A 27,628-nucleotide genomic window follows, 5' to 3' on the forward strand; every position below is an offset into this window, starting at 1 on the left:
TGCATGGTCCCTGTCATGAGGGAGAGTCCTCCGTCCCTGTCGGGAACTTCTCAAGCATACTAATAATGATGATTTCATCTAGAGCTCCCTTGTGCCAGACAAGAAGCTAGAGTTTTATGTGGCTTGTCTCACAAAAATTCTCATAAAATCACTCTGAGGGAGAGTGTCACCATGCCCATTTTGCACGTGGAAAAATGGAGGCTCAGCCAAGTTAAGTCGCTTGCCCCGAGTCATTCAGCAAGGCAAGGATACGTCTGGAATGTGAACCCCTTTCTGTCTGAGACCAAGGCCTTTAATGACCCTCTCTGAGGCCCCACAGCCTCTTCAGTCAGAAAACTTTATAAAGTTCTGTTGTATTTCATATTTTCATAATGGTAAGTGTTGTTTTGTAATCAGAAGAAACAATATAGTTATTCATGTCATTTCCTTAAAATTAAAGTACATAATATTTATGGTTAAAATGACTCTAATGAGTGTGGAAGGAAAAAAGCAAGTTTTTGTTTCACCAATACAAAGGGGTTCTTTAAAAGTAATACATGAAAAAAAAAGGCAATCCAGGGAGGACTCAAGATGGCGGAGAAGTAGCAGGCTGAGACAACATCAGATAGCAGGAGATCAGCAAGATAGCTTATCAAACCATCCCAAACACCTACAAATCCAACAGGAGACCAAATAGAAGAAGAGCAGCAATTCTAGAAACAGAAAATTGACCACTTTCTGAAAGGTAGGGCCAGCAGAGAAGTGACTCCAAAGTGATGGGGAGATAGACCACAGGGGGAGTAGCCGGCTCCCGGCTAGCGGCAGAGCAATGGAGCACAAAATCAGAACTTTTAAAAGTCTGCTCCACTGAGTGACATTGCTCCATAAGCTAAGCTATCATTGAAAATAGAAGGAGAGATAAAAACCTTTCAGGACAGGGGCACCTGGGTGGCTCGGTGGGTTAAAGCCTCTGCCTTCGGCTCAGGTCATGATCCCAGGGTCCTGGGATCGAGCCCCGCATCGGGCTCTCTGCTCAGCAGGGAGCCTGCTTCCTCCTCCCTCTCTCTCTGCCTGCCTCTCTGCCTACTTGTGATCTCTGTCTGTCAAATAAAATAAATAAAATCTTAAAAAAAAACATTCAGGACAAACAAAGAATTTGTAAACACAAAACCAGTTCGACAGAAAATATGGAAAGGGGTCCTCTAAGCAATGAAAGAGCCTAAAAATAGTAGACCAGAAAGGAACAGAGACAATATATAGTAATAGTCACTGTAGAGACAATACAATGGCATTAAATTCATATCTCTCAGTAGTTACCTGGAATGTATATGGACTAAATGCCCCAATCAGAAGACACAGGGTATCAGAATGGATTAAAAAAAATCAATAGGTTGTTTATGAGAAACTCATTTTAGACCCAGAGTTACCTCCAGATTTAAAGTGATGGGGTGGAAAACAATTTACCATGCTAATGGACATCAAAAGAAAGCTGGGGTGGCAATCCTTATATCAGATCAATTAGATTTTAAGCCAAAGACTATAGTAAGAGACAAGGAAGGACACTATATCATACTCAAAGGGTCTGTCCAGGAAGAAGATCTAACAATTTTAAATATCTATGCCCCTATCATGGGAGCAGCCAACTATATAAACCAATTAACAACAAAATCAAAGAAACACATCGACCATAATACAAAAATAGTAGGGGACTTTAACACTCCCCTCACTGAAATGGACAGATCATCCAAGCAAAATATCAACAAGGAAATAAAGGTCTTAATAACACACTGGACCAGATAGATATCAAAGATCTATTCATAACATTCCATCCCAAAGTAACAGAATACACATTCTTCTCTAGTTCACATGGAACATTCTCCAGAATAGATGACATCCTGGGCCATACATCAGGTCTCAAGTGGTATCAAAAGATTGGGATCAATCCCTGCATATTTTCAGATCACTGCTCTGAAGCTAGAACTCCATCACAACAGGAAATTTGAAAAGAACCCAAATACATGGAGACTAAAGAGCATCCTTCTAAAGAATGAATGGGTCAACCAGGAAATTAAAGGAGAAATGAAAAAAAACTCATGGAAACAAATGATAATGAAAACAGAATGGTCCAAAATCTGTGTGACACAGCAAATGCAGTCCTAAGAGGAAAATATATAGTGATACAAACCTTCCTCAAGAAACAAGAAAGTTCTCCAATGAACAACCCAACCCTACACCTAAAGAAGCTGGATAAAGAAAATCAGAGAAAGCCTAAACCCATCAGGAGAAGAGAAATCACAAAGATCAGAGCAGAAATCAATGAAATAGAAATCAGAAAAACAATAGAACAAATCAATGAATCTAGGAGCTGGTTCTTCAAAAGAATTAATAAGATTGATAAAACCCTGGCCAGACTTATCAAAAAGAAAAGAGAAAGGACACAAATAAATGAAATCATGAATGAAAGAGGAGAGATCACAACCAACACCAAAGAAATACAAACAATTATAAGAACATATTATGAGCAACTCAATGCCAGCAAATTTGACAATCTGGAAGAAATGGATGCATTCCTAGAGACATATAAACAACCACAACTGAACCAGGAAGAAATAGTAAACCTGAACAGACCCATAATCAGTAAGGAGATTGAAACCATCATCAAAAATCTCCAAACAAACAAGAGCCCAGGATCAGAGAGCTTTCCAGGGGAATTCTACCAAACATTTAAAGAAGAATTAATTCCTATTCTCCTGAAACTGTTAAAAAAAATTGAAATGGAAGGAAAACTTCCAAAATCATTTTATGAGGCCAGCATCACCTTGATTCCAAAACCAGACAAGGATTCCATCAAAAAAGAGAATTACAGACCAATATCCTTGATGAACAGAGATGTGAAAATTCTCACCAAAATACTAGCCAATAGGATCCAACAGAAAATGAAAAGGATTATTCACCACAACCAAGTGGGATTTATCCCAGGGCTGCAAGGTTGGATCGATATCTGCAAATCAATCAATGTGATAAAAATACATTAACAAAACAAAGAACAAGAACCATATGATACTCTCAATAGATGCTGAAAAGGCATTTGACAAAGTACAGCATCCCTTCTTGATCAAAACTCTTCAAAGTGTAGGGATAGAGGGCACAAACCTCAATATCATCAAAGCCATTTATGAAAAACCCACTACAAATATCATTCTCAATGGGGAAAAACAGAGCTTTTCTGCTAAGGTGAGGAACACGGCAAGGATATCCATTACCACTGATATTCAACATAGTACTAGAAGTCCTAGCCTCAGCCTTCATACAACAAAAGGAAATTGAAGGCATCCAAATCAGCAAAGAAGAAGTCAAACTATCACTCTTTGCAGTTGATATGATACTATATGTGGAAAACCCAAAGACTCCACTCCACATTTGCTAGAACTTGTACAGGAATTCAGTCAAGTGTCAGGATACAAAATCAATGCACAGAAATCAGTTACATTTCTTTACACCAACAACAAGACAGAAGAAAGAGAAATTAAGGAGTCAATCCCATTTATAATTGTACCCAAAACCATAAGATACCTAGGAACAAACCGAACCAAAGAGGCAAGGATCCACACTCAGAAAACTATAAAGAACTCAAGAAAGAAATTGAGGAAGACAAAAAGAAATGGAAAAATGTCCCATGCTCATGGAGTGGAAGAACAAATATTGTGAAAATATCTATGCTACCTAAAGCAATCTACACATTTAATGCAATCCCTAACAAAATCCCATCCATTTTGTTTTCAAAGAAATGGAACAAATAATCCTAAAATTTATATGGTACCAGAAAAGACTTTTATAGCCAGAGAAATATTGAAAAAGAAAGCCAAGGTTGGGAGCAACACCATTACATTTCAAGCTCTGTTACAAAGCTGTCATCATCAAGACAGTAGGGTAATGGGGCACCTGAGTGGCTCAGTGGTTTAAAGCCTCTGCCTTCAGTTCAGGTCATGATCCCAGGGTCCTGGGATCGAGCCCCATGTTAGGATCTCTGCTCCACAGGGAGCCTGCTTCCTCCTCTCTCTCTCTCTCTACCTGCCTCTCTGCCTGCTTGTGATTTCTCTGTCAAATAAATAAAATCTTAAAAAAAAACAGTATGGTACTGGCACAAAAACAGACACATAGATCAATGGAACAAAATAGAGAGTCCAGAAATAGACCCTCAACTCTATAGTCAACTCATCTTTGACAAAGCAGGAAAGAATGTCCAATGGAAAAAAGACAGCCTCTTCAACAAATGGTGTTGGGAAAATTGGACAGCCACAGGCAGAAAAATGAAACTGGACCATTTCCTTACACCACACAAGAAAATCGACTAAAAATGGATGAAGGACCTCAGTGTGAGAAAGGAATCCATCAAAATCCTTGAGGAGAACACAGGCAGCAACCTCTTCGACCTCAGCCACAGCAACTTCTTCCTAGGAACTTCACCGAAGGCAAGGGAAGCAAGGGCAAAAATGAACTATCGGGATTTCATCAAAATCAAAAGCTTTTGCACAGCAAAGGAAACAGTTAACAAAGCCAAAAGACAACTGACAGAATGGGAGAAGATATTTGCAAACAAAATATCAGATATAGGGCTAGTATCCAAAATCTATAAAGAGCTTAGCAAATTCAACACCCAAAGAACAAATAATCCAATCAAGAAATGGGCAGAGGAAGGGGAGGAGTCAAAATGGCAGAGAAGTAGCAGGCTGAGACTACTTCAGCTAACAGGAGATCAGCTAGAGAGCTTATCTAAAGATTGCAAACACCTGCAAATCCATCGGCAGATCGAAGAGAAGAACAGCAATTCTAGAAACAGAAAAACAACCACTTTCTGAAAGGTAGGACTGGCGGAGAAGTGAATCCAAAGCGACGGGAAGATAGACCCCCGGGGGGAGAGGCCGGCTCCCGGCAAGCGGTGGAGCAACGGAGCACAAAATCAGGACTTTTAAAAGTCTGTTCTGCTGAGGGACATCGCCCCAGAGGCTAAACCGGGGCGAAGCCCACGTGGGGTCAGTGTGGCCTCAGGTCTCGCAGGGTCACAGAAGGATCGGGGGTGTCTGAGTGTTGCAGAGCTTGCGGATATTGGAACGGGAAAGCCGGCTATAGAGACAGAGCCGACAGTAAGCTCATAGCTCGGTGTTGCCTTGAACCGGTCGCAGGCTCGGTGAGCTCGGAGCGTGGCAGGAGGTAAGGCAGACGGGAGTTACTAGGAGCTGTTTGCTGAGGGCACACTGGGGAGCGGGGCTCCGGGTTCTCGGCTCCTCCGGGCTGGAGAACAGGAGGCCGCCATTTGTATTCCCGTCCTCCGGAACTCTATGGAAAGCACTCAGGGAACAAAAGTTCCTGAAAGCAAAGCTGAGCGGATCACTCAGCCCGGCCCCTGGTAAGGGCGGTGCAATTCCGCCTGGGGCAAAGACACTTGAGAATCACTACACCAGGACCCTCCCCCAGAAGATCAACAAGAAATCCAGGCAAGACAAAGTTCACATACCAAGGAGTGCAGTTTCAATACCAAGAAGAGCAGCAGAATTCCAGAGGAGGAGAAAACAAACCACGGAACTCATGGCTTTCTCCCTGTGATTTTTTAGTCTTGCAGTTAATTTAATTTTTTTCTTTTTCATGTTTTTCTCTTCTTCTGCTAAATTTTTTTAACTTTTACCCTTTTCTTTTTTAACGTTTTTTAACTACTTTATCTAATATATTTATATTTTTTCTTTTTTATACTTTTCTTTATTCGTTTTCTTTTTTTTAATTCTTTTTTTTTCTTTATTTTTGAACCTCTTTTTATCCCCAAATCAGAAGAGATCCCAATCTCTTCAATCTCTTTTTTTAATTCTTTTTTCAATTCTTGATTGAATTTTTAATTCAATCTCCTTTTTTTAATTCTTTTTTTTTTCTTTTTCTTTTGGAACCTCTTTTTATCCCCAAATCAGAAGAGATCCTAATCAGAAGAGATTGGGAGATCCCAATCAGAGGAGATCCCCCACCCAATCAGAGATAAGATTTCTCAGATCCCAATTAGAGAAATCCCCCCTCACGATTTGGGATCTCTTCTGATTTGGTTAAAGCATATTTTCCTGGGATTGTTGCCACCCTTTTAGTATTTTACTTGCTCCTTAATATACTCTTAGCTGGACAAAATGACAAGGCGGAAAAATTCACAACAAAAAAAAAGAACAAGAGGCAGTACCGAAGGCTAGGGACCTAATCAATACAGACATTGGTAATATGTCAGATCTAGAGTTCAGAATGACAATTCTCAAGGTTCTAGCCAGGCTTGAAAAAGGCATGGAAGATATTAGAGAAACCCTCTCAGGAGATATAAAAGCCCTTTCTGGAGAAATAAAAGAACTAAAATCTAACCAAGTTGAAAACAAAAAAGCTATTAATAAGGTTCAATCAAAAATGGAGGCTCTCACTGCTAGGATAAATGAGGCAGAAGAAAGAATTAGCAATATAGAAGACCAAATGACGGAGAATAAAGAAGCTGAGCAAAAGAGGGACAAACAGCTACTGGACCATGAGGGGAGAATTCGAGAGATAAGTGACACCATAAGACGAAACAACATTAGAATAAATGGGATTCCAGAAGAAGAAGAAAGAGAGAGGGGAGCAGAAGGTATACTGGAGAGAATTATTGGGGAGAATTTCCCCAATATGGCAAAGGGAACGAACATCAAAATTCAGGAGGTTCAGAGAATGCCCCTCAAAATCAATAAGAATAGGCCCACACCCCGTCACCTAATAGTAAAATTTACAAGCCTTAGTGACAAAGAGAAAATCCTGAAAGCAGCCCGGGAAAAGAAGTCTGTAACATACAATGGTAAAAGTATTAGATTGGCAGCTGACTTATCCGCAGAGACCTGGCAGGCCAGAAAGAGCTGGCATGATATTTTCAGAGCACTAAACGAGAAAAACATGCAGCCAAGAATACTATATCCAGCTAAGCTATCATTGAAAATAGAAGGAGAGATTAAAAGCTTCCAGGACAAACAAAAACTGAAAGAATTTGCAAACACCAAACCAGCTCTACAGGAAATACTGAAAGGGGTCCTCTAAGGAAAGAGAGAGCCTACAAGTGGTAGATCAGAAAGGAACAGAGACAATATACAGTAACAGTCACCTTACAGGCAATACACTGGCACTAAAATCATATCTCTCAATAGTTACCCTGAATGTTAATGGGCTAAATGCCCCAATCAAAAGACACAGGGTATCAGAATGGATAAAAAAGACGAAACCCATCTATATGTTGCCTCCAAGAAACTCATTTTAAGCCCGAAGACACCTCCAGATTTAAAGTGAGGGGGTGGAAAAGAATTTACCATGCTAATGGACATCAGAAAAAAGGAGGAGCAGCAATCCTTATATCAGATCAATTAGATTTTAAGCCAAGACTATAATAAGAGATGAGGAAGGACACTATATCTTACTCATATGGTCTGTCCAACAAGAAGATCTAACAATTTTAAATATCTATGCCCCCAATGTGGGAGCAGCCAACTATATAAACCAATTAATAACAAAATCAAAGAAACACATTAACAATAATACAATAATAGTAGGGGACTTTAACACTTCCCTCACTGAAATGGACAGATCATCCAAGCAAAAGATCAACAGGGAAATAAAGGCCTTATATGATACACTGGACGAGATGGACATCATAGATATATTCAGAACATTTCATCCCAAAGAAACAGAATACACATTCTTGTCTAGTGCACATGGAACGTTCTCCAGAATAGATCACATCCTCTGTCCTAAATCAGGACTCAACCGATACCAAAAGATTGGGATCATTCCCTGCATATTTTCAGACCACAATGCTCTGAAGCTAGAACTCAACCACAAGAGGAAGCTTGGAAAGAACCCAAATACATGGAGACTAAACAGCATCCTTCTAAAGAATGAATGGGTCAACCAGGAAATTAAAGAAGAATTGAAAAAAAAATCATGGAAACAAATGATAATGAAAACACAACAGTTCAAAATCTGTGGGACACAACAAAGGCAGTCCTGAGAGGAAAATATATAGCGGTACAAGCTTTTCTCAAGAAACAAGAAAGGTCTCAGGTACACAACCTAACCCTACACCTCAAGGAGCTGGAGAAAGAACAAGAAAGAAACCCTAAGCCCAGCAGTAGAAGAGAAATCATAAAGATCAGAGCAGAAATCAATGAAATAGAAACCAAAAAAACAATAGAACAAATCAACCAGACTAGGAGCTGGTTCTTTGAAAGAATTAATAAAATTGATAACCCCCTGGTCAGACTTATCAAAAAGAAAAGAGAAAGGACCCAAATAAATAAAATCATGAATGAAAGAGGAGAGATCACAACTAACACCAAAGAAATACAAACTATTATAAGAACATACTATGAGCAACTCTACGCCAACAAATTTGACAATCTGGAAGAAATGGATGCATTCCTAGAAACATATAAACTACCAAAATTGAACCAGGAAGAAATAGAAAGCCTGAACAGACCCATAACCAGTAAGGAGATTGAAACAGTCATAAAAAATCTCCAAACAAACAAAAGCCCAGGACCAGACGGCTTCCCGGGGGAATTCTACCAAACATTTAAAGAAGAACTAATTCCTATTCTCCTGAAACTGTTCCAAAAAATAGAAATGGAAGGAAAACTTCCAAACTCATTTTATGAGGCCAGCATCACCTTGATCCCAAAACCAGACAAGGATCCCATCAAAAAAGAGAGCTATAGACCAATATCCTTGATGAACACAGATGCGAAAATTCTCACCAAAATACTAGCCAATAGGATTCAACAGTACATTAAAAGGATTATTCACAACGACCAAGTGGGATTTATCCCAGGGCTGCAAGGTTGGTTCAACATCAGCAAATCAGTCAATGTGATACAACACATCTATAAAAGAAAGAACAAAAACCATATGATACTCTCAATAGATGCTGAAAAAGCATTTGACAAAGTACAGCATCCCTTCCTGATCAAAACTCTTCAAAGTGTAGGGATAGAGGGCACATACCTCAATATCATCAAAGCCATCTATGAAAAACCAACTGCAAATATCATTCTCAATGGAGAAAAAATGAAAGCTTTTCCACTAAGGTCAGGAATATGGCAGGGATGTCCATTATCACCACTGCTATTCAACATAGTACTAGAAGTCCTAGCCTCAGCAATCAGACAACAAAAGGAAATTAAAGGCATCCAAATCAGAAAAGAAAAAGTAAAATTATCACTCTTCGCAGATGATATGATACTCTATGTGGAAAACCCAAAAGACTCCACTCCCAAACTGCTAGAACTTGTACAGGAATTCAGTAAAGTGTCAGGATATGAGATCAATGCACAGAAATCAGTTGCATTTCTCTACACCAACAACAAGACAGAAGAAAGAGAAATTAAAGAGTCAATCCCATTTACAATTGCACCCCAAACCATAAGATACCTAGGAATAAACCTAACCAAAGAGGCTAAGAATCTATGCTCAGAAAACTATAAAGTACTCATGAAAGAAATTGAGGAAGACACATAGAAATGGAAAAATGTTCCATGCTCCTGGATTGGAAGAATAAATATTGTGAAAATGTCTATGCTACCTAAAGCAATCTACACATTTAATGCAATTCCTATCAAAGTACCATCCATCTTTTTCAAAGAAATGGAACAAATAATTTAAAAATTTATATGGAACCAGAAAAAACCTCGAATATCCAAAGGGATATTGAAAAAGAAAGCCAAATGGAACGCCTGGGTGGCTCAGTTGGTTGGACGACTGCCTTCGGCTCAGGGCGTGATCCTGGAGTCCCGGGATCGAGTCCCGCATCAGGCTCCCAGCTCCATGGGGAGTCTGCTTCGCTCTCTGACCTTCTCCTCGCTCGTGCTCTCTCTCACTGTCTCTCTCTCTCAAATAAATAAATAAAATCTTAAAAAAAAAAAAAAGCCAAAGTTGGTGGCATCACAATTCCGGACTTCAAGCTCTATTACAAAGCTGTCATAATCAAGACAGCATGGTACTGGCACAAAAACAGACACATAGATCAATGGAACATAATAGAGAGCTCAGAAATAGACCCTCAACTCGATGGTCAACTAATCTTTGACAAAGCAGGAAAGAATATCCAATGTAAAAAAGACAGCCTCTTTAATAAATGGTGTTGGGAAAATTGGACAGCCACATGCAGAAAAATGAAATTGGACCATTTCCTTACACCACACACAAAAATAGACTCAAAATGGATTAAGGACCTCAATGTGAGAAAGGAATCCATCAAAATCCTTGAGGAGAACACAGGCAGCAACCTCTTCGACCTCAGCCACAGCAACATCTTCCTAGGAACATCGCCAAAGGCAAGGGAAGCAAAGGCAAAAATGAACTATTGGGATTTCATCAAGATCAAAAGCTTTTGCACAGCAAAGGAAACAGTTAACAAAATCAAAAGACAACTGACAGAATGGGAGAAGATATTTGCAAACAACATATCAGATAAAGGACCAGTGTCCAAAATCTATAAAGAACCTAACAAACTCAACACCCAAAGAACAAATAATCCAATCAAGAAATGGGCAGAGGACATGAACAGACGTTTCTGCAAAGAAGACATCCAGATGGCCAACAGACACATGAAAAAGTGCTCCATATCACTCGACATCAGGGAAATACAAATAAAAACCACAATAAGATATCACCTCACACCAGTCAGAATGGCTAAAATCAACAAGTCAGGAAATGACAGATGCTGGCGAGGATGCGGAGAAAAGGGAACCCTCCTATACTGTTGGTGGGAATGCAAGCTGGTGCAACCACTCTGGAAGACAGCATGGAGGTTCCTCAAATGTTGAAAATAAAACTGCCTTATGACCCAGCAATTGCACTACTGGGTATTTACCCTAAAGATACAAACGTAGTGATCCAAAGGGGCACATGCACCCGAATGTTTATAGCAGCAATGTCCACAATAGCCAAACTATGGAAAGAACCTAGATGCCCATCAACAGATGAATGGATAAAGAAGATGTGGTATATATACACAATGGAATACTATGCAGCCATCAAAAAAACAAAATCTTGCCATTTGCGACAACATGGATGGAACTAGAGCGTATCATGCTTAGCGAAATAAGTCAAGCGGAGAACGACAACTATCATATGATCTCCCTGATATGAGGAAGTGGTGATGCAACATGGGGGCTTAAGTGGGTAGGAGAAGAATCCATGAAACAAGAGGGATAGGGAGGGAGACAAACCATAAGTGACTCTTAATCTCACGAAACAAACTGTGGGTTGCTGGGGGGAGGGGGTTGGGAGAAGGGGGGTAGGGTTATGGATATTGTGTAGGGTATGTGCTTTTGGTAAATTGGAAGGGGAGGTGAACCATGAGAGACTATGGACTCTGAAAAACAATCTGAGGGGTTTGAAGTGGCGGGGGGGTGGGAGGTTGGGGTAGCAGGTGGTGAGCATTATAGAGGGCACGGCTTGCATGGAGCACTGGGTGTGGTGAAAAAATAATGAATACTGTTTTTCTGACAATAAATAAATTGGAAAAAAATGGGCAGAGGACATGAACAGACATTTCTGCAAAGAAGACATCCAGATGGCCAACAGACACATGAAAAAGTGCTCCACATCACTCGGCATCAGGGAAATACAAATCAAAACCATAATGAAATAGCACCTCACACCAGTCAGGATGGCTAAAATTAACAAGTCAGGGAATGACAGATGCTGGCGAAGATGCAGAGAAAGGGGAACCCTCCTACACTGTTGGTGGGAATGCATGCTGGTGCAACCACTCTGGAAAACAGCATGGAGGTTCCTCCAAAAGTAGAAAATAGAGCTACCCTATGACCCAGCAATGGCACTACCGGGTATTTACCCTAAAGATACAAACGTAGTGATCCAAAGGTGCACCCTAATATTTATAGCGGCAATGTCCACAATCCCAAACTATGGAAAGAACCTAGATATCCATCAACAGATGAATGGATAAAGAAGATGTGATATATATATATATATATATATATATATATATATATATATATATATGATATGATAATGCAGCCATCAAAAGTAATCAATTCTTGCAATTTGCGATGACATGGATGGAACTAGAGAGTATTATGCTTAGCAAAATAAGTCAGTTGGAAAAAAGACAACTCTCATATGATCTCCCCAATATGAGGAAGTGGAGATGCAATGTGGGAGGTTTGTGGGGTAGGAAGGAATAAATGACACAAGATGGGATCGGGAGGAAGACAAACCCTAAGAGATTCTTAATCTCACAAAACAAACTGAGAGTTGCTGGGGGGAGAGGGGTAAGGAGAGGGTGGTGGGGTTTTGGACATTGGGGAGGGTATGCGCTATGGAGAGTGCTGGGAAGTATGTAAACCTGGCGATTCACAGACCTGTACCCCTGGGGCTAATAATGCATTATATGTTTATAAAAAATATATATATTTTTAAAGCAAACCAATTAGTACAAATGGGAACATGAGAAGAGGTGAAGCCAACCCCACCCTTGATCCCGCTTCTCTGTTCTTTTCCTCAGAGGCACCAAATATTCCCAGTTAATAAGGACTTTCTCCAGAAATATTCACTGAATATACAAAATAGGTGTATACATCCAAAAGGGTTGTAATATACTTTGGCAATCACTGATATCTGCTTTTTTATTAAGTTAATTACAGATCCACTGTAGTGAGCACAAGTGATGCCCTCTTTCTGAAAATGGACCAATTTACAAGGTGTGATTTGAGAAAAGCCCACAGAGGCGGAGGTAGGCTATGGTGAGCAGTGGATGTCCCAGACAACCAGCTTCCCTTCCGTTGTCATGGAAAGTATTTGTGTTAAATTCAAATGAAAGACTGACTGGCTAAATTTTCCCAGAAGCTTGTTGAAGGTCTGCCTTTCATAAAACAGATTACACATTACGTTGGTGATAAATATAAAACAAAGCATTTGTCAGTAGTATAAAACAAAGCATTTGTCAGTATGGCATATTTTATAAATTACATTGATTTACAGTAGGAAAAAAGATAAAAATAAAAAAAAAACAATCACTAGGAAATCTCTTCCCCATGAATTGCCATGGTGCAGGCCGTTCTGAACCTCTGAAGATTTGCTAGGAGCAAGTGAAGGGCTGTGCACGGGGTTCATTAAACTGTTTGCTTCAAGCAAATGAAAAAGTGTTTAACCACTTGTTTATATCTATTCAACTTCTCTTACTGAGGTTTTAGAGAATGATAAAAGGGACTAATGTCTGTCTTGTGCAAAAGCATGCTCCAGTTGTAAGATATTACAAAATAATTATTCCCGTCTTATAACTATAAACCTTTCCCATAAACTAGTTTCCCATCAGTAGAAATTAAGTACTGTACACAGACATGCCCCAGACACCTCATGAAATCTGTACTACATAAAATAAGGCACAAGAGCCATCTTTCTTAGGCAATGTCTTAGAGACAAAATGTAGACAGAGAGGTGAGTGGCGCCCCACAATGAATGTACAGTGAATGAATCAATCAGAGAAATGCCTTCATTTGCCATGTGATACAGCAAGTTTGCTGCCCCCTTCTCTAACGACACAGAGAAGATCCTCAGTCACCTTTTCTGCCCTGAGCACAGGAGGGTCAAAAAACAATCACTGTCAAGGGAGGCCATCAAGTTCTTCCTAAGAGCTGCTCTATTTCCTTACAAGGCATTGTCGTGACTTGTGGGTTCTGTATTTGCAAACTCACCTACTCGCTACAATTTATAACCCCAAAATCAACCCTTGTGGCCCCTTCATGATGGTTTGTAGGCACGTGCAAATGCGGAGTGGCAAAAATCTGACTCTTCCTGTGCACACGTTCCTAGCTGAGTCCAGTGAAGACATGAGCTGCCTTCTTATTCCAGCTTTCAAACTGTAAACAAGTGTCTTTCCAGGGTCTGCTTACCACCGCATGGGTCATGTTTTTGAGGTGTTTTTACTTGGTGAGAGCAGTATTTAAACTAATGCAAACATGGTACTGAAAGGCAGTCTAATGACGTACCTTCCAGAGAATATACCTGAGTTAGATAAACGTCATTCAGGTATGCGTTTCAGAGCTGTTGGCTGTGAGTCAGCGCTAATGCATTAACATTATGTATTAATACGGTGTCTTTAAAAGAAAACACACATAAGACAAGGTTATGTATCTATCTGTGGGGGAAACTGCTATGACCCAAGGCTGGCAGGAATCTAATCCTATACTTCTCCTTGGACCAATGATTTTGTATTCGCTGAGATCTGCAGAGACTTTGTGAAACTTAACTGCCACACATAATGAGAATTGACTTTATTGTTTGATAACTTTGACTTATGAAATAGAGGTTTGGACAGAATTATCTTTGTATTCATCCATCTCAAAATTTTTTTGCATGCCCTCTTAAAACTAAATTTATATAAATCCTACCAATATTGAAGAAAGGAAGCAGAAGAAACACCATCAGGTGCTCACTGAGGGCAGCTTACATGGGTGTCAAATGCAGAAATTGTGGCAGGAAACGGGACCCGAGGTCCACCTCAGATGCGACAATGGCTCCAGGTGATCAGGCAGGAAAGATAACTTGCCTGATGCATCTGATGCACCACCTTTGTACTGGCTCTGAAACGTCTAAATATGTAAGATCATGTTTTATTATTCTGAGAACTGGGTAGCCTAAAAATGAGCCACTCACATTCAACTCTTTATTACATCACTCCGAACTAACTTTTCATTCTTTGTCATATGCACACATATATTAGTACAGGCATCACTTTTTTGGGGGTATTTTCTTTTACATAATATTTTATTTTGAACAATGCTTCCATTATTTTCAGCTGACAATTCAATACATTAAAGGACCCAAGTAAAAATGTCCAGTGATCTGCCCATGGTGTACTATGAAGACAAACAAAGAGTAGCCTGAAGTGACTAAGCTTACACATATTTACTCTCTACAAAATCTGACATATAAAAATGCAGGAAGCATTACTCACTTTTTCTGTTAAACGTGGGCACTGTGAGCAAGTATATCTTCCTCTTCATACTGAGGGGTACAGAAAAAATAATCAGTACTACAAAAAGACCTGGTTTCTAAAACAAAGAAATATTATAACCACAAAATCAAAAGGAATGCATCTAAACAGGGTCAGAGCTTTGCAACCTCCTCAGATAAGAGAACCTGCCTCAGGGAACATCTGAAAGCATTCGGAAAGAAAAGCAAATATGTTTTTAAAAAATGCCACAAATGATTTTGACTTTAAATGGTAGTAAATGAAAATCTGAAAGCTACATTTCTAAGGCATTAAAGCTACAATAAGTACCAGAAGTTATAACTAGCACTGAAAATTGGTGACTGAATCAGTGTTTTTGTTTCTGTTTTGCATTTTCAATTGAGGTAAAGTTCACATAACATAAAATTAACCATTAATCATTTTATTATTTTTAATAGATTTTATGCTTTAAATATTTTGAAAATATAAATTCAATTAATTATAAAGATTTTATTTTGAGGGTGCCCTGGTGGCTCAGTGGGTTAAGCCTCTGCCTTCAGGGTCCTGGGTTTGAGCCCCACATTGGGCTCCCTGCTCAGCAAGGAGCCTGCTTCCCCCTCCGCCTCTTGTGACTACTTGTGATCTCTGTCAAATACATAAATAAAATCTTAATAAATAAAGAAATAAATAAATAACGATTTTATTTTGATGTAATCTCTACACCAAACAACTCCAAGATCAAGAGCCACGTGCCCCACTGACTGAGCCAGCCAGGCATTACGACCATTAGTCATTTTAAAGTGTACAATTCGGGGACACTTAGTACACTAACAATGCTGGGCACCATCCCCTCTGTCTATTTCAGGACATTTTCATCACCCCAAAAGGAAGACCCCCTCCATTAAGTTGTCATGCATGCCCCTCCCTTAGGCCCAACAACCACCATTCTGTACTTTGTCTCAATGGAGTCTCTGCTTCCAGACATTTCACATCAATGGACTCATACAGCACATGTTTTTTTGTGTATGGCTTCTTTCCTTTACCATGATGTATAAGAGGTTCATCCATGTCGTAGTGGGTGTCAGTGCCTCGTTCCTTTTTATGGCCGAATCATAGTCCATTGTATGGAAGGACCACATTTTGTTTATGCATTCCTTAACTGCGGGACATGTGGTTTGCTTCTACCTTTTGGCTACTGACAATTATACTGCTGATATGAATGTTTTTATGTTTGTATTTGTCTGAATGCCTGTTTTAAATTCCTTTGGATTTAGGAATTGCTGGGTCATGTGGTAATTTTATGTTTAAGTTTGATGTTTTTTTAATCTCATGATTCTGCCCTGTGTCAGTATATACATTGCTGATCTGTTTGCTAATTCCTTTCTAAAAGGGGGTAAAAACAAAGGTCTTGAAAAAATGCTGTATTTTTTAAACATGTTAAATACATTCAAATAAATATTTGCCTCATTACTTTAAAAAATTAAATGAAATTTAAATTAACTGTGGAAAGAACCAAGATGCCCTTCAACGGATGAATGGATAAGGAAGATGTGGTCCATATACACTATGCAGTATTATGCCTCCATCAGAAAGGATGAATACCCAACTTTTGCAGCAACATGGACGGGACTGGAAGAGACTATGCTGAGTGAAATCAGTCAAGCAGAGAAAGTCAATTATCATGTGGTTTCACTTATTTGTGGAGCATAACAAATAGCATGGAGGACATGGGGAGTTAGAGAAGAGAAGGTAGTTGGGGGAAATTGGAAGGGGAGGTGAACCCTGAGAGACTATGGACTTTAAAAAACAATCTGAGGGGTTTAAATTGATGGGTGGGTGGGAGGTTGGGGTACCAGGTGGTGGGTATGACAGAGAGCATGGAGTGCATGGAGCACTGTGTGTGGTGAAAAAATAATGAATACCGTTATGCCAAAAATAAATAAAAAATAAATTTAAAAAAACTATCTGCTACTGACTTAATACACTAGTTTCCAATGAGACTAAAGTAAATGCTATAATTAAATCAAAACATTTTAACACATATTTATTGCTTCCTAAGTAGATACTGTATGGTTACATTACCAAAACATCTGTACTTGGGGAATGAACATATACTTGTCCCTACATTTAAGACAAATCAAAATATTTCTACTTACCCACAAATAATATATTACTGTGTTCTACTGTTGCTCACCAGTTCTTTATTATTTGTTGGATTAAAAGTAAAATAGTTCTGAAATATAAAGTATGGAATATATTACATTATGACAAATTTTCTGTTTCACTCAGGATAAGCTAAATGTTAAAAATAAATAATATTTATATTATATTAAATAGATGAGTAGGAATATAAAACATAAAAGACAACAGCATTTTGCAAGTGATAGGAACAGAATTGAAACCCTGAACATTAAAATTAATGGCCTCAAATATGTTCCCTTTCTTATTTAGTCTTATTTATTGTAATTCATCATCTGTAAATTGGAACAAGCACAAGTAGCACAATATTCACTGATAACCTTTAATCTGTGTCCTTTTGAACAAAAACTGCTGCATACACATTTCTAAATTTGACAAGGCCACAAGGTAACTTGGAGTGAATGAAAATACTGGAAAGAGTTTCTGATACCTGCAAACATGGTGAAGAGCATGGGCTCCTGGCTCCCTTCCCATAAATCAACCCTGGGGTAACTATGCAAGTGAGGAAACCACAAAGTGCAGAAGCTGAACAACAGCTACACCACCACAGAGCTCACTGGGGAGACTGAGGCACGTGTCCTGTGGGGGTATGTGTATGGGAGGGGGTGGCTGTGGCCTGAGGTGAAGGGATGCAGGGGGCAGCCCTGGGAGACAACTTCTAGAAACATGACTTACATTCCCTTCCTCCCACCTCCACACCATCACCTACTCCATGCCTGCTCCAGGAATGTGAAGGACCAGTCCTAATATTTGAGAAGTAATTTCAGGACAGCTCATTAGCCTTGGCAGGGGTGGGGGGAATCGGGTGGCCGGGAAGGGGGCAGAACTGTTGGAGGTAAATGCATGGACAAGTCCTCAAAAAGGCTGGAAATCAGCCTCAAATCACTTAGATTTGTGATGCAATTAATCAATTAATCTCGTTAACTTTGCCAGATGCCAGCAAGAAGCAAAAGTGAGTCTTCCTTGAAGGAAGGTACCATCCTGAGTATCAAATTATTCCTAGACATCTTAAAGCATGACACTGAGCATCCAATGAAACACAACCAGGCATATGAAAGAGACATTTTCAAATAACTGACAATTGAGAGGGAAGCAATCATCAGCAAGAGACCCCAGGAGATGCAGGCATAACATCAACACACGCAGACTTGACAATAACTGTGGTCATGGAGTGCCAGGGAGTAGAGGGCAAGATGGGCAATCTCAGCAGTAACACTATTTGTAAAAAGAATCAAGCGGAAATTCTAGATCTAAAACAAAACAACAACAAAAAAAAAACTGATTTGAAAAACTTCAAAAGATAATTTAACAGAAAATAAAATATAGCCAAAGAAATAATTGGTCAGTACAATGGGAAGATAAATTGTAGGAGAAAATGTCCACACTGAAGGATAAAGACACAAAAGAACAGACAATAAAGACAATAAGGGAGATAGAGCACAAGACAGGTCTAATGTCTGTATAATTGGAGTACCAAAAGGAGAGGAAAGAAAAAAAAAGTGATAAAAGTGATGTTAAAAGTAGTGGGAGAGAATTTTGCAAAACTGAAGAAAGATACAATATTCCAAGTTCAAAGAACTCCAGAAGATATGTTTTTGTTTTTTAGATTTTCATTTTTATTTATTTATCCTTTTTTTGTGAGTAATCTCTTTGCCAACATGGAGCTTGAACTCACAAGTTAAGATCAAGAGTCACATACTCCACTGACTGAGCCAGCTAGGCACCAATTTGGGATTTTTTAAAAAATCAACAACATATTCATATACATAGAGACACATCCTTAAAAACTGCTAACAATTAGCAGAAAACCTTAAAGGCGGCCAGAATGGGGCAGGAGGGGAAAGACATACATAATTTTCAGAAGGGGGAACAATAAGATTGATAGTTGACTTCTCAACAGAAATGATGTTAAGTCTGAAGACAATAATATCTTCAACATATGGAAATAACTACCACCCTACAGCCCTAAAGTTAGGGCAAATAGCCTTCAGAAACAAAGATAATTACTAAGAGAAACAAAAGCATATATCCTACGAAGACTTGTGCATGAAAGTTCATGCACCTTTGTTTTCAACAGCCACAAACAGGAAACAGAGCAAATGTCTTTTAACAGGTGAATCAGCAAATTGTGACATATCCATTTGATGACTACTCAGCATTCACATTTTAAAGGACACATAAAGAGGAATAAAGAGAAATAAACTATTTTTGCATTCATAGATGAATCACAAAAATTAAATCAAATAAAAAAATTAAATTGAATAAAAGAAGTCAGCATCCTCCACAAAAAGAGTCCATTTCTGTAAAATTCCAGGGAATACAAATGGACAGACATTAATAAACAGGAGGGTAGATGCTGGAAGATGGGTGGAGGGGAAGCTTAGGGTTATCCCCCTCACAAAGGGAAGCCACTCAAAGACTTGAAGTAAGAGAGTGGTATGATCTGTCCAGCTCACTTAAGAACTGTTGCTCTGGCTGCTGCAGGATGGCAGGAAAGACTGAAACAAGAGTTAACACAGATCAGCTGGAAGGATGTTGTAGTCATGCAGGGAGCTGTGGTGGCCATGGAAATGGAGAGGGGAGGAAGGATTTCGGGTGCATCTTGGGAGTGCACAGGACTTAAAAGTCATGGGAATGGATGAGAACACCCAGGAAGAAGGTGTCTCCATAAGAGGAGCTCCCACAACTCAACCCTGAGGACAGCCAGCATTTAGAAGGTGTGCAGTCAAAGAGGATAAGGCCTCAGAGTAGCTCGGGGAAGGTTGTGAGCACAAGGAAGGTGTCTTCAGCACTCACTGGGAACGGTGCTCGTGTCGATGTAATAGTTCTTGCTTCACTTGGAAATACCAGTGACTGTGTTAAGCACAGATTTGGTAGAGCTGTGGGTAGGTGGAAGACAGATCAGAAGAACCAAAATTTTCATCATCAGTAGGATAGATAAATGAGCTATATTATATTCAAAGTAGAAAAGGCTAGATAGGCGTGAAAATAGTGAATTATAGCTCAGTAATCAAAATGGATGAATCTCAGAAACAAGGCAGACAAAATGAATCAATTATGATTCCCGATATGCACCAATCAAAACAAGTAAAACAAAATAGGATAGTGCTGAGGGAGGGGCACCCAGCTGACTCAGCCAGTAGAGCCCATAGCTCCTGATCTCAGGGTCCTGAGTTCCAGCCCCATGCTGGCTGTGGAGCCTACTTTAAAGTGGTGGCGGAAACCTGGGTGTCTCAGTTGGTTAAGCATCTGACTCTTGATTTTGACTCAGGTCAGAATCTCAGACTCCTGAGTTCGAGCTCCACATCAGGCTCTGCACTCAGCCTGGAGTCTGCATGAGAGTCTCTCTCTCCCTCCTTCCGCCCCTCCCTGCTCAAGTTCTCTCTTTCTCACTCAGAGAAAAAAAAAAAAAAAGGAAAGTACTGAGAGACACTTGCTAGACAAAAGTATACAGGAAAGCATGGGAATGTGTAACACAAAATCTGGGACACTAGTTAACTAGTTAACCCTAGTTAACTTGGAGATGGGATTGTGGAAGGAGGACAAAGGGATTTCTAGGGTTTGGGTTATTTTCTTTCTTCAACGGGCAGTAAACACACATGTACCTTTTGTTTCATGCCTTAAAATGTACACATTTTGGATTTATGCCTCCTTTAGCAATGAAAATATAAAGAGATCAAATATTTTGGGCAAAAAAGTGTAAATGAGACATGATGAAGTCAGAAAGCAGGCACAGACAGCACCTCAGAGACATGTAACTGTGAAGAGGTGCAGAGAGCCAGAGCTGGAGGGAGATGCACCATCAGTGGTGTCCCCCAAAGACAGGGGAATCAAACACATGTGTGTCTGCACGGAGTATAGCCACAGAGGGAGGGAGAGCGGATCATTGCAGGAGAGGGCCTCGGGTGCCCCAGAGGAGAGGCATCTCGGGCACTGGCCACTCTTACACACAGAGGAGCAAGAGACACTGGTGAGGATGAAGCAGGTTGTAGGCTGAGAGGGAGAACAGGCCAGTGTTTGTATATGATGGCCCCCATTCTCTCAACGCAAAATGAGAGAGGTCATCAACCAAGAGGAAGAGGAAGGGATGGGGAGGGATGAGGAGAAGGTGTGAGACAGTTCACTCTAATGAAACAGCCAACCTTCTAGAAAGCTGGGCTGTGCTGAGAGCTTGCTCACCCTTTGTGACTCAAGCCCAAATCGAAGGGCTCAGTCCAGCGGGGTGGGCAGGAATGTAGAGCAGGCACAATATGGCAGAATCCTTCCAGACTTGGGACCTTGCAGCGCTGTCCACAGCACATTCCTCTGTCGCCAAGATAATGGTTCATCTGTTCTGCCAAACTAGGCAGCCACTGGCCACTGGTGGCTGGGGAGTACTTGAAATGTAGTGAGGCCAAGGAAATGAATCTGCAGTTTTCTTTGTTTGTTTTTGTTTTGTTTTAAAGATTTTATTTATTTAATTGACAGACAGAGATCACATAGTGGTCAGAGAGGCAGGCAGAGAAAGTGGGGAAGCAGGTTCCCTGCTGAGCAGAGAGCCTGATGTGGGGCCCGATCCCAGGACCCTGGAATCATGACCTGAGCCAAAGGCAGCAGCTTAACCCATGGAGCCACCCAGGCGCCCCTGAATCTCTAGTTTTATCTCACTCTAACCGACTTAAATCCAAGTAGCCACTTGCATTCAGCAAAGTTTCATGACACAAAATCCTACACATAGCAGATGTGTTTCTATAGACTAGCAATGAAAACCCACGAAGGGAATGAAGAACACCAATCCACTTATGACAGCATAAAAAGACCTACGAACAAACTTTCAGTGGAGGGTTTGTTTGCTGCAAAGGACACTGCTGAAGGAAACTCAAGAAGATGTAAGAGAATGGAAAGACAGCCTGTGCCCGTGGATTCTTTTGTTTTTTTGATTGTTTACTTGCTTTAAAGATTTTATTTATTTATTTGACAGAGATTACAAGTAGGCAGAGAGGCAGGGGGGGGAAGCAGGTGGGAGGTGGGGGGAAGCAGGTTCCCTACTGAGCAGAGAGCCTGATGCAGGGCTCAATCCCAGGACCCTAGGATCATGGCCTGAGCAGAAGCTCAGAGGCTTTAACCCACTGAGCCACACAAGTGCCACTGTGCTCATGGATTGTTAAGAGGACAACTGCCCAAAGCAATCACCAGATTCAATGCAAGCTCTAAAAAGTCCCAGAGTGGTTTCTTCCAGCAACAGAAAAACTCACTATGGCCGGTGGCTACTGTATCAGCTCAGCTTATAAAAGCTGTGAGGAAATTTTTTGCGGAGACCTAGAGGGAAGGTGGGGGACAAGAAGGAGAGACGTGGACATGAAGCTGCAGTATGGCATGTACCCAGCTGAGCCCAGTCACCCAGGACCTCTGACTGGGTTCTGGGTCCTGCACCCAGGTGAACACTTTGCACAGTGTCTGGCACATCGTAGGGACCAAGCAGCCGTGTGGTGAGCGAAGGGTGCAAGGATGAGTAAGACGATACAGAACGGAAGAGTAGACTCGGTGGTTGTCCTTGGCAAGTCGCTTCAAGCAAACTGAGACTAATAATTTCTGGGTCTCAGGAGCAGTTAAGAGCATGTCTAGAACAGGAAAGGCCACTGGCCCATGACTTCAGACAAATTACCTAGTACTTAACAGTAGCAGTCCATTGTGTTACTAAAGAACTCCTTCCCAGCACGTTTGCATTGACTGTGTCAGATGCTTGCTGTAACAAACTTAGCAGAACCTGGCACATAATATATGCTCAAGAAAATATTGCTCACTATCAAGAAGAGTAAAATGAGATCAAGGATACGGCCGTGGTGTTTTTTGTTTTGTTTTGTTTTGTTTTTTACAAGTGCTAGTGTACCATAACTGAATGCCAGCAAAACCAAAAGTAGGTTTGGACCTGGGCTTGGTGTGACTGTAGACTAGCTTTGCACACTCAAACTGAGCTCACCTGAACACCATACTCTTTGAGGAGATTGTGGGTACATGCTGGCATTTCCACGGCTAATGTCCACCTCCAGATGCAAACTTCCTGTGAATGAGAGTAGATGGAGCAGAATGAGAAGGTTCCTGAAGACTGTGGATAAACCCGACACCTCTCATGGTAGCCATGTAACTTTGGCTCGGGAACATGGCACCGTGAGCTAAACCCCAGAAAGAGAACCCCCAATGAGGGGCCGTGGGATCCAGTCCTTCCCTGAGAGCATCACATCACCACATGAACTGCTCACCAGGACCCACTTGACAGGCCAGCCAGCCCACTGAGGCCGCCTCCACGTGCCCCATATCTGGATTTCAGCATCAGAGATGGTTCCCAGATATTTGGCAACCCAGGTGATGGCTATGGCCCTGATGCCATTGCCTTCTGGGCAGCTGTCAATATTGTGTGCACAGGAATGGTGCAAAACAGGACCAGGGAACACCCAATTGTGGAGGTCTGCCTTTCTCCCCAGAGGGACTCGCTTCAAAATCTATGGAGGAAACAAGTGTGGTCCATCCATACAACAGACCGCAATGCAGCCATACAGAGGAAGGAAGCATAGACCCCTGCTGTATCAGGGGTGGACCCCCCAGAACATCACATGAAGTAGAGAAGTCTGACACAAAGACCACACGTTGTTCGAGCTCATTGATTGAAGTTTCCAGAATTAGAAAATCCACAGGGATGGACTAGCATGTCAGTGGCTGTCAGGGGGAATGGGAGGGATGACTGAGGGCTTTAGGTTTTCCTTGTGGGGTTTTGGAACTAGGGGCACCCAGCAGGCTCAGCTGGTGGAGCATGTGACTCCTGACCTCGGGTTTGTGGGTTCCAGCCCTATGTTGGGCATAGAGATGACTTTAAAACAGCAGTTGGAACCGGATACTAGCAGCGATGGCACAACATTATAAACACGCTCAATGCCACTGAATCACAGGCTTCACAACGGCCTATTTTACCTTATGTGAATTTTACCTCATTTTAAAAAATAATAAAACTAACTCAGCATTATGCAAACATGCTGTTTGTTCTCTTCATGAAGTCAACTGTCACCCACTATTGAACGCTGATTCTGTGCCAGGCACGAAGGACGGAAATAAGAAAAAAAGATGCCTAGGACAATACCCCAGCTCTCAGGAAAACAAGCGCCCTCCCACCTAAGTGGGAATGAAAATAAGCACAGTCTTTCTAGACAGCAACTTAGCTGCATCTGTCAAAATTTTAAATGCACACACCCTAGGATTCAACAATTGCTCTTCTACAGCTTTCTTCCAAGAAAAAGAATAGCAAAATTAAACAGAGATAAATACAAAAATAATGTTCATCATGCACTGCTTTAATGGCAAAAAATCTCAAAAATACAAATATCCACGGATGTGGGAACTGTTAAAAAACATTATGACATAACCATATAATGAAAAACTAGGCTACTTGCAAAAAGATTGAGGCAGGGGCACCTGGGTGGCTCAGTTGGTTAAGGGGCTGCCTGCAGCTCAGGTCCTGGGATCAAGTCCTGTATCAGGCTCCCTGCTCAGTGGAGAGCATGCTTCTCCCTCTCCCTCTGCCTGTCACTCTGCAAACTTATGCTCTCTCTCTCTCCCTTTCTCTGAAAAATAACTAAAAAAAAAAAAGAAAAAGAATGAGGCCGATGTGGGAAGGTGACCAAAATTTTGTGAAAAAAGCAAGTTGCCAAACAGTGTAGTTAGCTTCATCCTGCATGAGGGAGAGAGAGTGCACACATTTCTGTGCACGGAAGAGTTTAAAGGAACAGATTCTAAACTAAACAAGGGTGACTCTGGAGATGGGTCTGGGTAAGGAAGGACTCACTTTTCCTTCCCTCATTCACTACTATACTGTGTCACTGGCAAGACTGTAGAACCCTAAGAAGCAGGAAAAACCTTGTCACATGCAGAATTAAATGAGATACTTAAATAGCTAAGTGAGCCAGAGGAACACAACAGAAGCAAGGATGTGAGTGATGTGAGTGAGCAGCAGCATGGGGGTCAGGGGAGCAAAGGCTGGTGGTAGGACATCTTGATCCAGGACCATGGGCTGGTGGTTTCCCATTGTTTTTTCATTACAGAGCTCTTGTTACAGGAAATACCAGTAGGCCTTGTAGGTCACTCCACGGCCCCAACTTGCTGGGACCAAGTCTGTGTCCCAGCTGAGGACCCGCTGTTTCTCTGTCACCGGAGAAGGCTTCATCCCCTGGGAACTAGCCCCCAAAATCATTTGAGAGAAGGCAGTCCTAACATTGCTGTGAATGACACCATGATGTCCTTAGTGGGGAAAAGCATCTTATCCCTGTGGCTTTCCAGAATTAAAACAGAGAGCCAGTGATGTCAGCTGGGCCTGTTCTGTAAACATATTGGTGGGAAGAGAATCTGTTTATTTTGCTTAGGAATGGGTGATGTTTAAAAGAATTTAACATATCAGAGCCTCTGATGGATTGAATTTGTGACTCTAATTTAAAGCCCGTCATTGATTCAGACTTGTAATTTTACACTCAAATCACACTGGTTTATAAACAGTATTAGATTACTTAAAAGAACTTAAGATATGGCATAGTTATGTCTAATTTATTAGATTTACAATAATTCTCTAAGTATGGGTAAAGGGTTTATTTTTTAATCAGACTACTAAAGAACTTAGAGATAAAACCAAATATATTCAATTTCTAAGTGCAGTTTAAAAATTTTTAAAAGGAATTAGTAATCAAATCTGTGATTTGGGCCAAACATTAATCAAAACCTCCTTAAAGGCAATTATAAAAATCTGCTAGATTTATAAAAGGAATAAGATTTATAAGTTGAATTAAAAAAAAACTTAAGGGAAAACTATGGTTCTTAGTTTATAACTTCAATAAAGTGAATATTAATTCTAAAACCAACTAATTTTTTTTCTGGGTCCCAAATTCATCATTTACCATATCATAAAACTCGCATTGACATATTGAATCATTAACCAAAGATTCACTTTACTTTGCAATTAAAAAGAAAAAAAATCACTGCCAGAGTCACCCCTAGTCTAGTCGGGGAGACAGCTTTATAGGCAAGAGAAAAATCAAATCGGGGCGCCTGGGTGGCTCAGTCAGTTAAGCCTTCAGCTCGGGTAGTGACCCCAGTGTCCTGAGATTGAGCCCCACATCAGGCTCCCTGCTCAGCAGGGAGTCTGTTTCCACCTCTCTCTTTCTGCCTTCCTCTCTGCCTACTTGTGCTCTCTACTTTGTCAAATAAGTAAATAAAATCTTAGAAAAAAAGAAAAGAAAAGAAAAGAAAGCAAAGAATAAAGCCTTTTTAGGGGGCCAGCTGCGCCTGGGGAAGGGAGCTATCAGCAACAGTTTCAGAGAAGAGACACATGTGAGGCGCCCACCCTTCCTCCTGTGGACTCTATCACAGGATAGAACAACTTTTCTTCATGTGTAAGTCAGATATTCCACTACTTGCAGCTGGAAGCATGTGACAGCCATAGGTGACAGCCAGGCACACAGAAGGGGAATTCCACTTTCTGGGGGACAAGTTCCCATGACTAGGATGCAAAATGCGTTTTTCCCTCTATCTCAGGCTGCATCGGCAAGAGGCAGCCTCTGAAGGGTGTTCAGCAGGGGAGTAACAGAAACAGATTTTGCTTTTGTGAAAAGATCACACTCAAAATGCTGTGGAAAACAACCACATGATGCTGCATGCTGATGTCCATGGATCTGTATTTAGGACAATAGCAAATGTTTTGGAAGGAAACACACCAAATTGACTACCTCCAGGAAGAGGGCAAAGATTGGAGATGGTGGTCAAAGGAGACCTTAGCTTTCAATTAAAAGATTATTAAAAATCAACAGATGAGTAGATAAGCAGAATCAGTATATCCATGTGATAGAATCTTGAAAACAAAGGAAGCACTGACTGATGCCACAGCACGGGAGAACTCTGAAAACATTATGCTGAGAGAAAAACAAGACATAAAAAGCCACATAGGATTCACAGACATAAAATGACGACAGGCAAACCTATAGAGAAAGAAAGTTGATGAGGGGCACAGAGGAAGGAGAATGGGGAGCTCACTGTCATAGAGTTTCTGTTTGGGGTGATGAAAATGTTCCGGAAATAGTGCCGATTGTCACACAGCATTGTGAATGTAATTAATGCCACCAAATTAGACATTTAAAAATCATAATTTGGGGCGCCTGGGTGACTTAGTGGGTTAAAGCCTCTGCCTCCAGCAGATAATAAAATCTTTAAATTAAAAAAATATATTTTTACAATGGGGCGCCTGGGTGTCTCAGTTGGTACAGCCTCTGGCTCTTCGTTTCAGTGCAGGTCATGATCTGAGGGTCCTGGGATCAAGCCCCATGTTGGGTTCCGCACTCAGCGAGGAGTCTGCTTGAGGATTCTGCCTCCCTCTCCCTCTGCCCTCCCCCCACTCACACTCTCTAGGTCTTAAATAAATGATAAAGA

The 27,628-nt window shown here is 40.9% G+C and overlaps 1 protein-coding gene across 1 annotated transcript in view; it reads right to left on the minus strand.

The window, feature by feature from the left end:
* The window catches only part of LOC122907387 (cilia- and flagella-associated protein 251-like), a 42,361-nt gene that overhangs the window by 3,157 nt on the left and 11,576 nt on the right, over window positions 1-27,628 (minus strand). Inside the window, 6 exon segments of the mRNA XM_044250274.1 lie at window positions 14,996-15,045; window positions 17,149-17,165; window positions 17,168-17,225; window positions 23,151-23,230; window positions 23,487-23,579; window positions 26,956-26,975. Of these exon segments, the coding sequence (XP_044106209.1) occupies window positions 15,004-15,045; window positions 17,149-17,165; window positions 17,168-17,225; window positions 23,151-23,230; window positions 23,487-23,579; window positions 26,956-26,975 (310 nt within the window). The 3' untranslated portion in view covers window positions 14,996-15,003.

The sequence above is a fragment of the Neovison vison genome, chromosome 5, assembly GCF_020171115.1.
Source record: "Neovison vison isolate M4711 chromosome 5, ASM_NN_V1, whole genome shotgun sequence".
Classification (NCBI taxonomy): Eukaryota; Metazoa; Chordata; class Mammalia; order Carnivora; family Mustelidae; genus Neogale; species Neogale vison.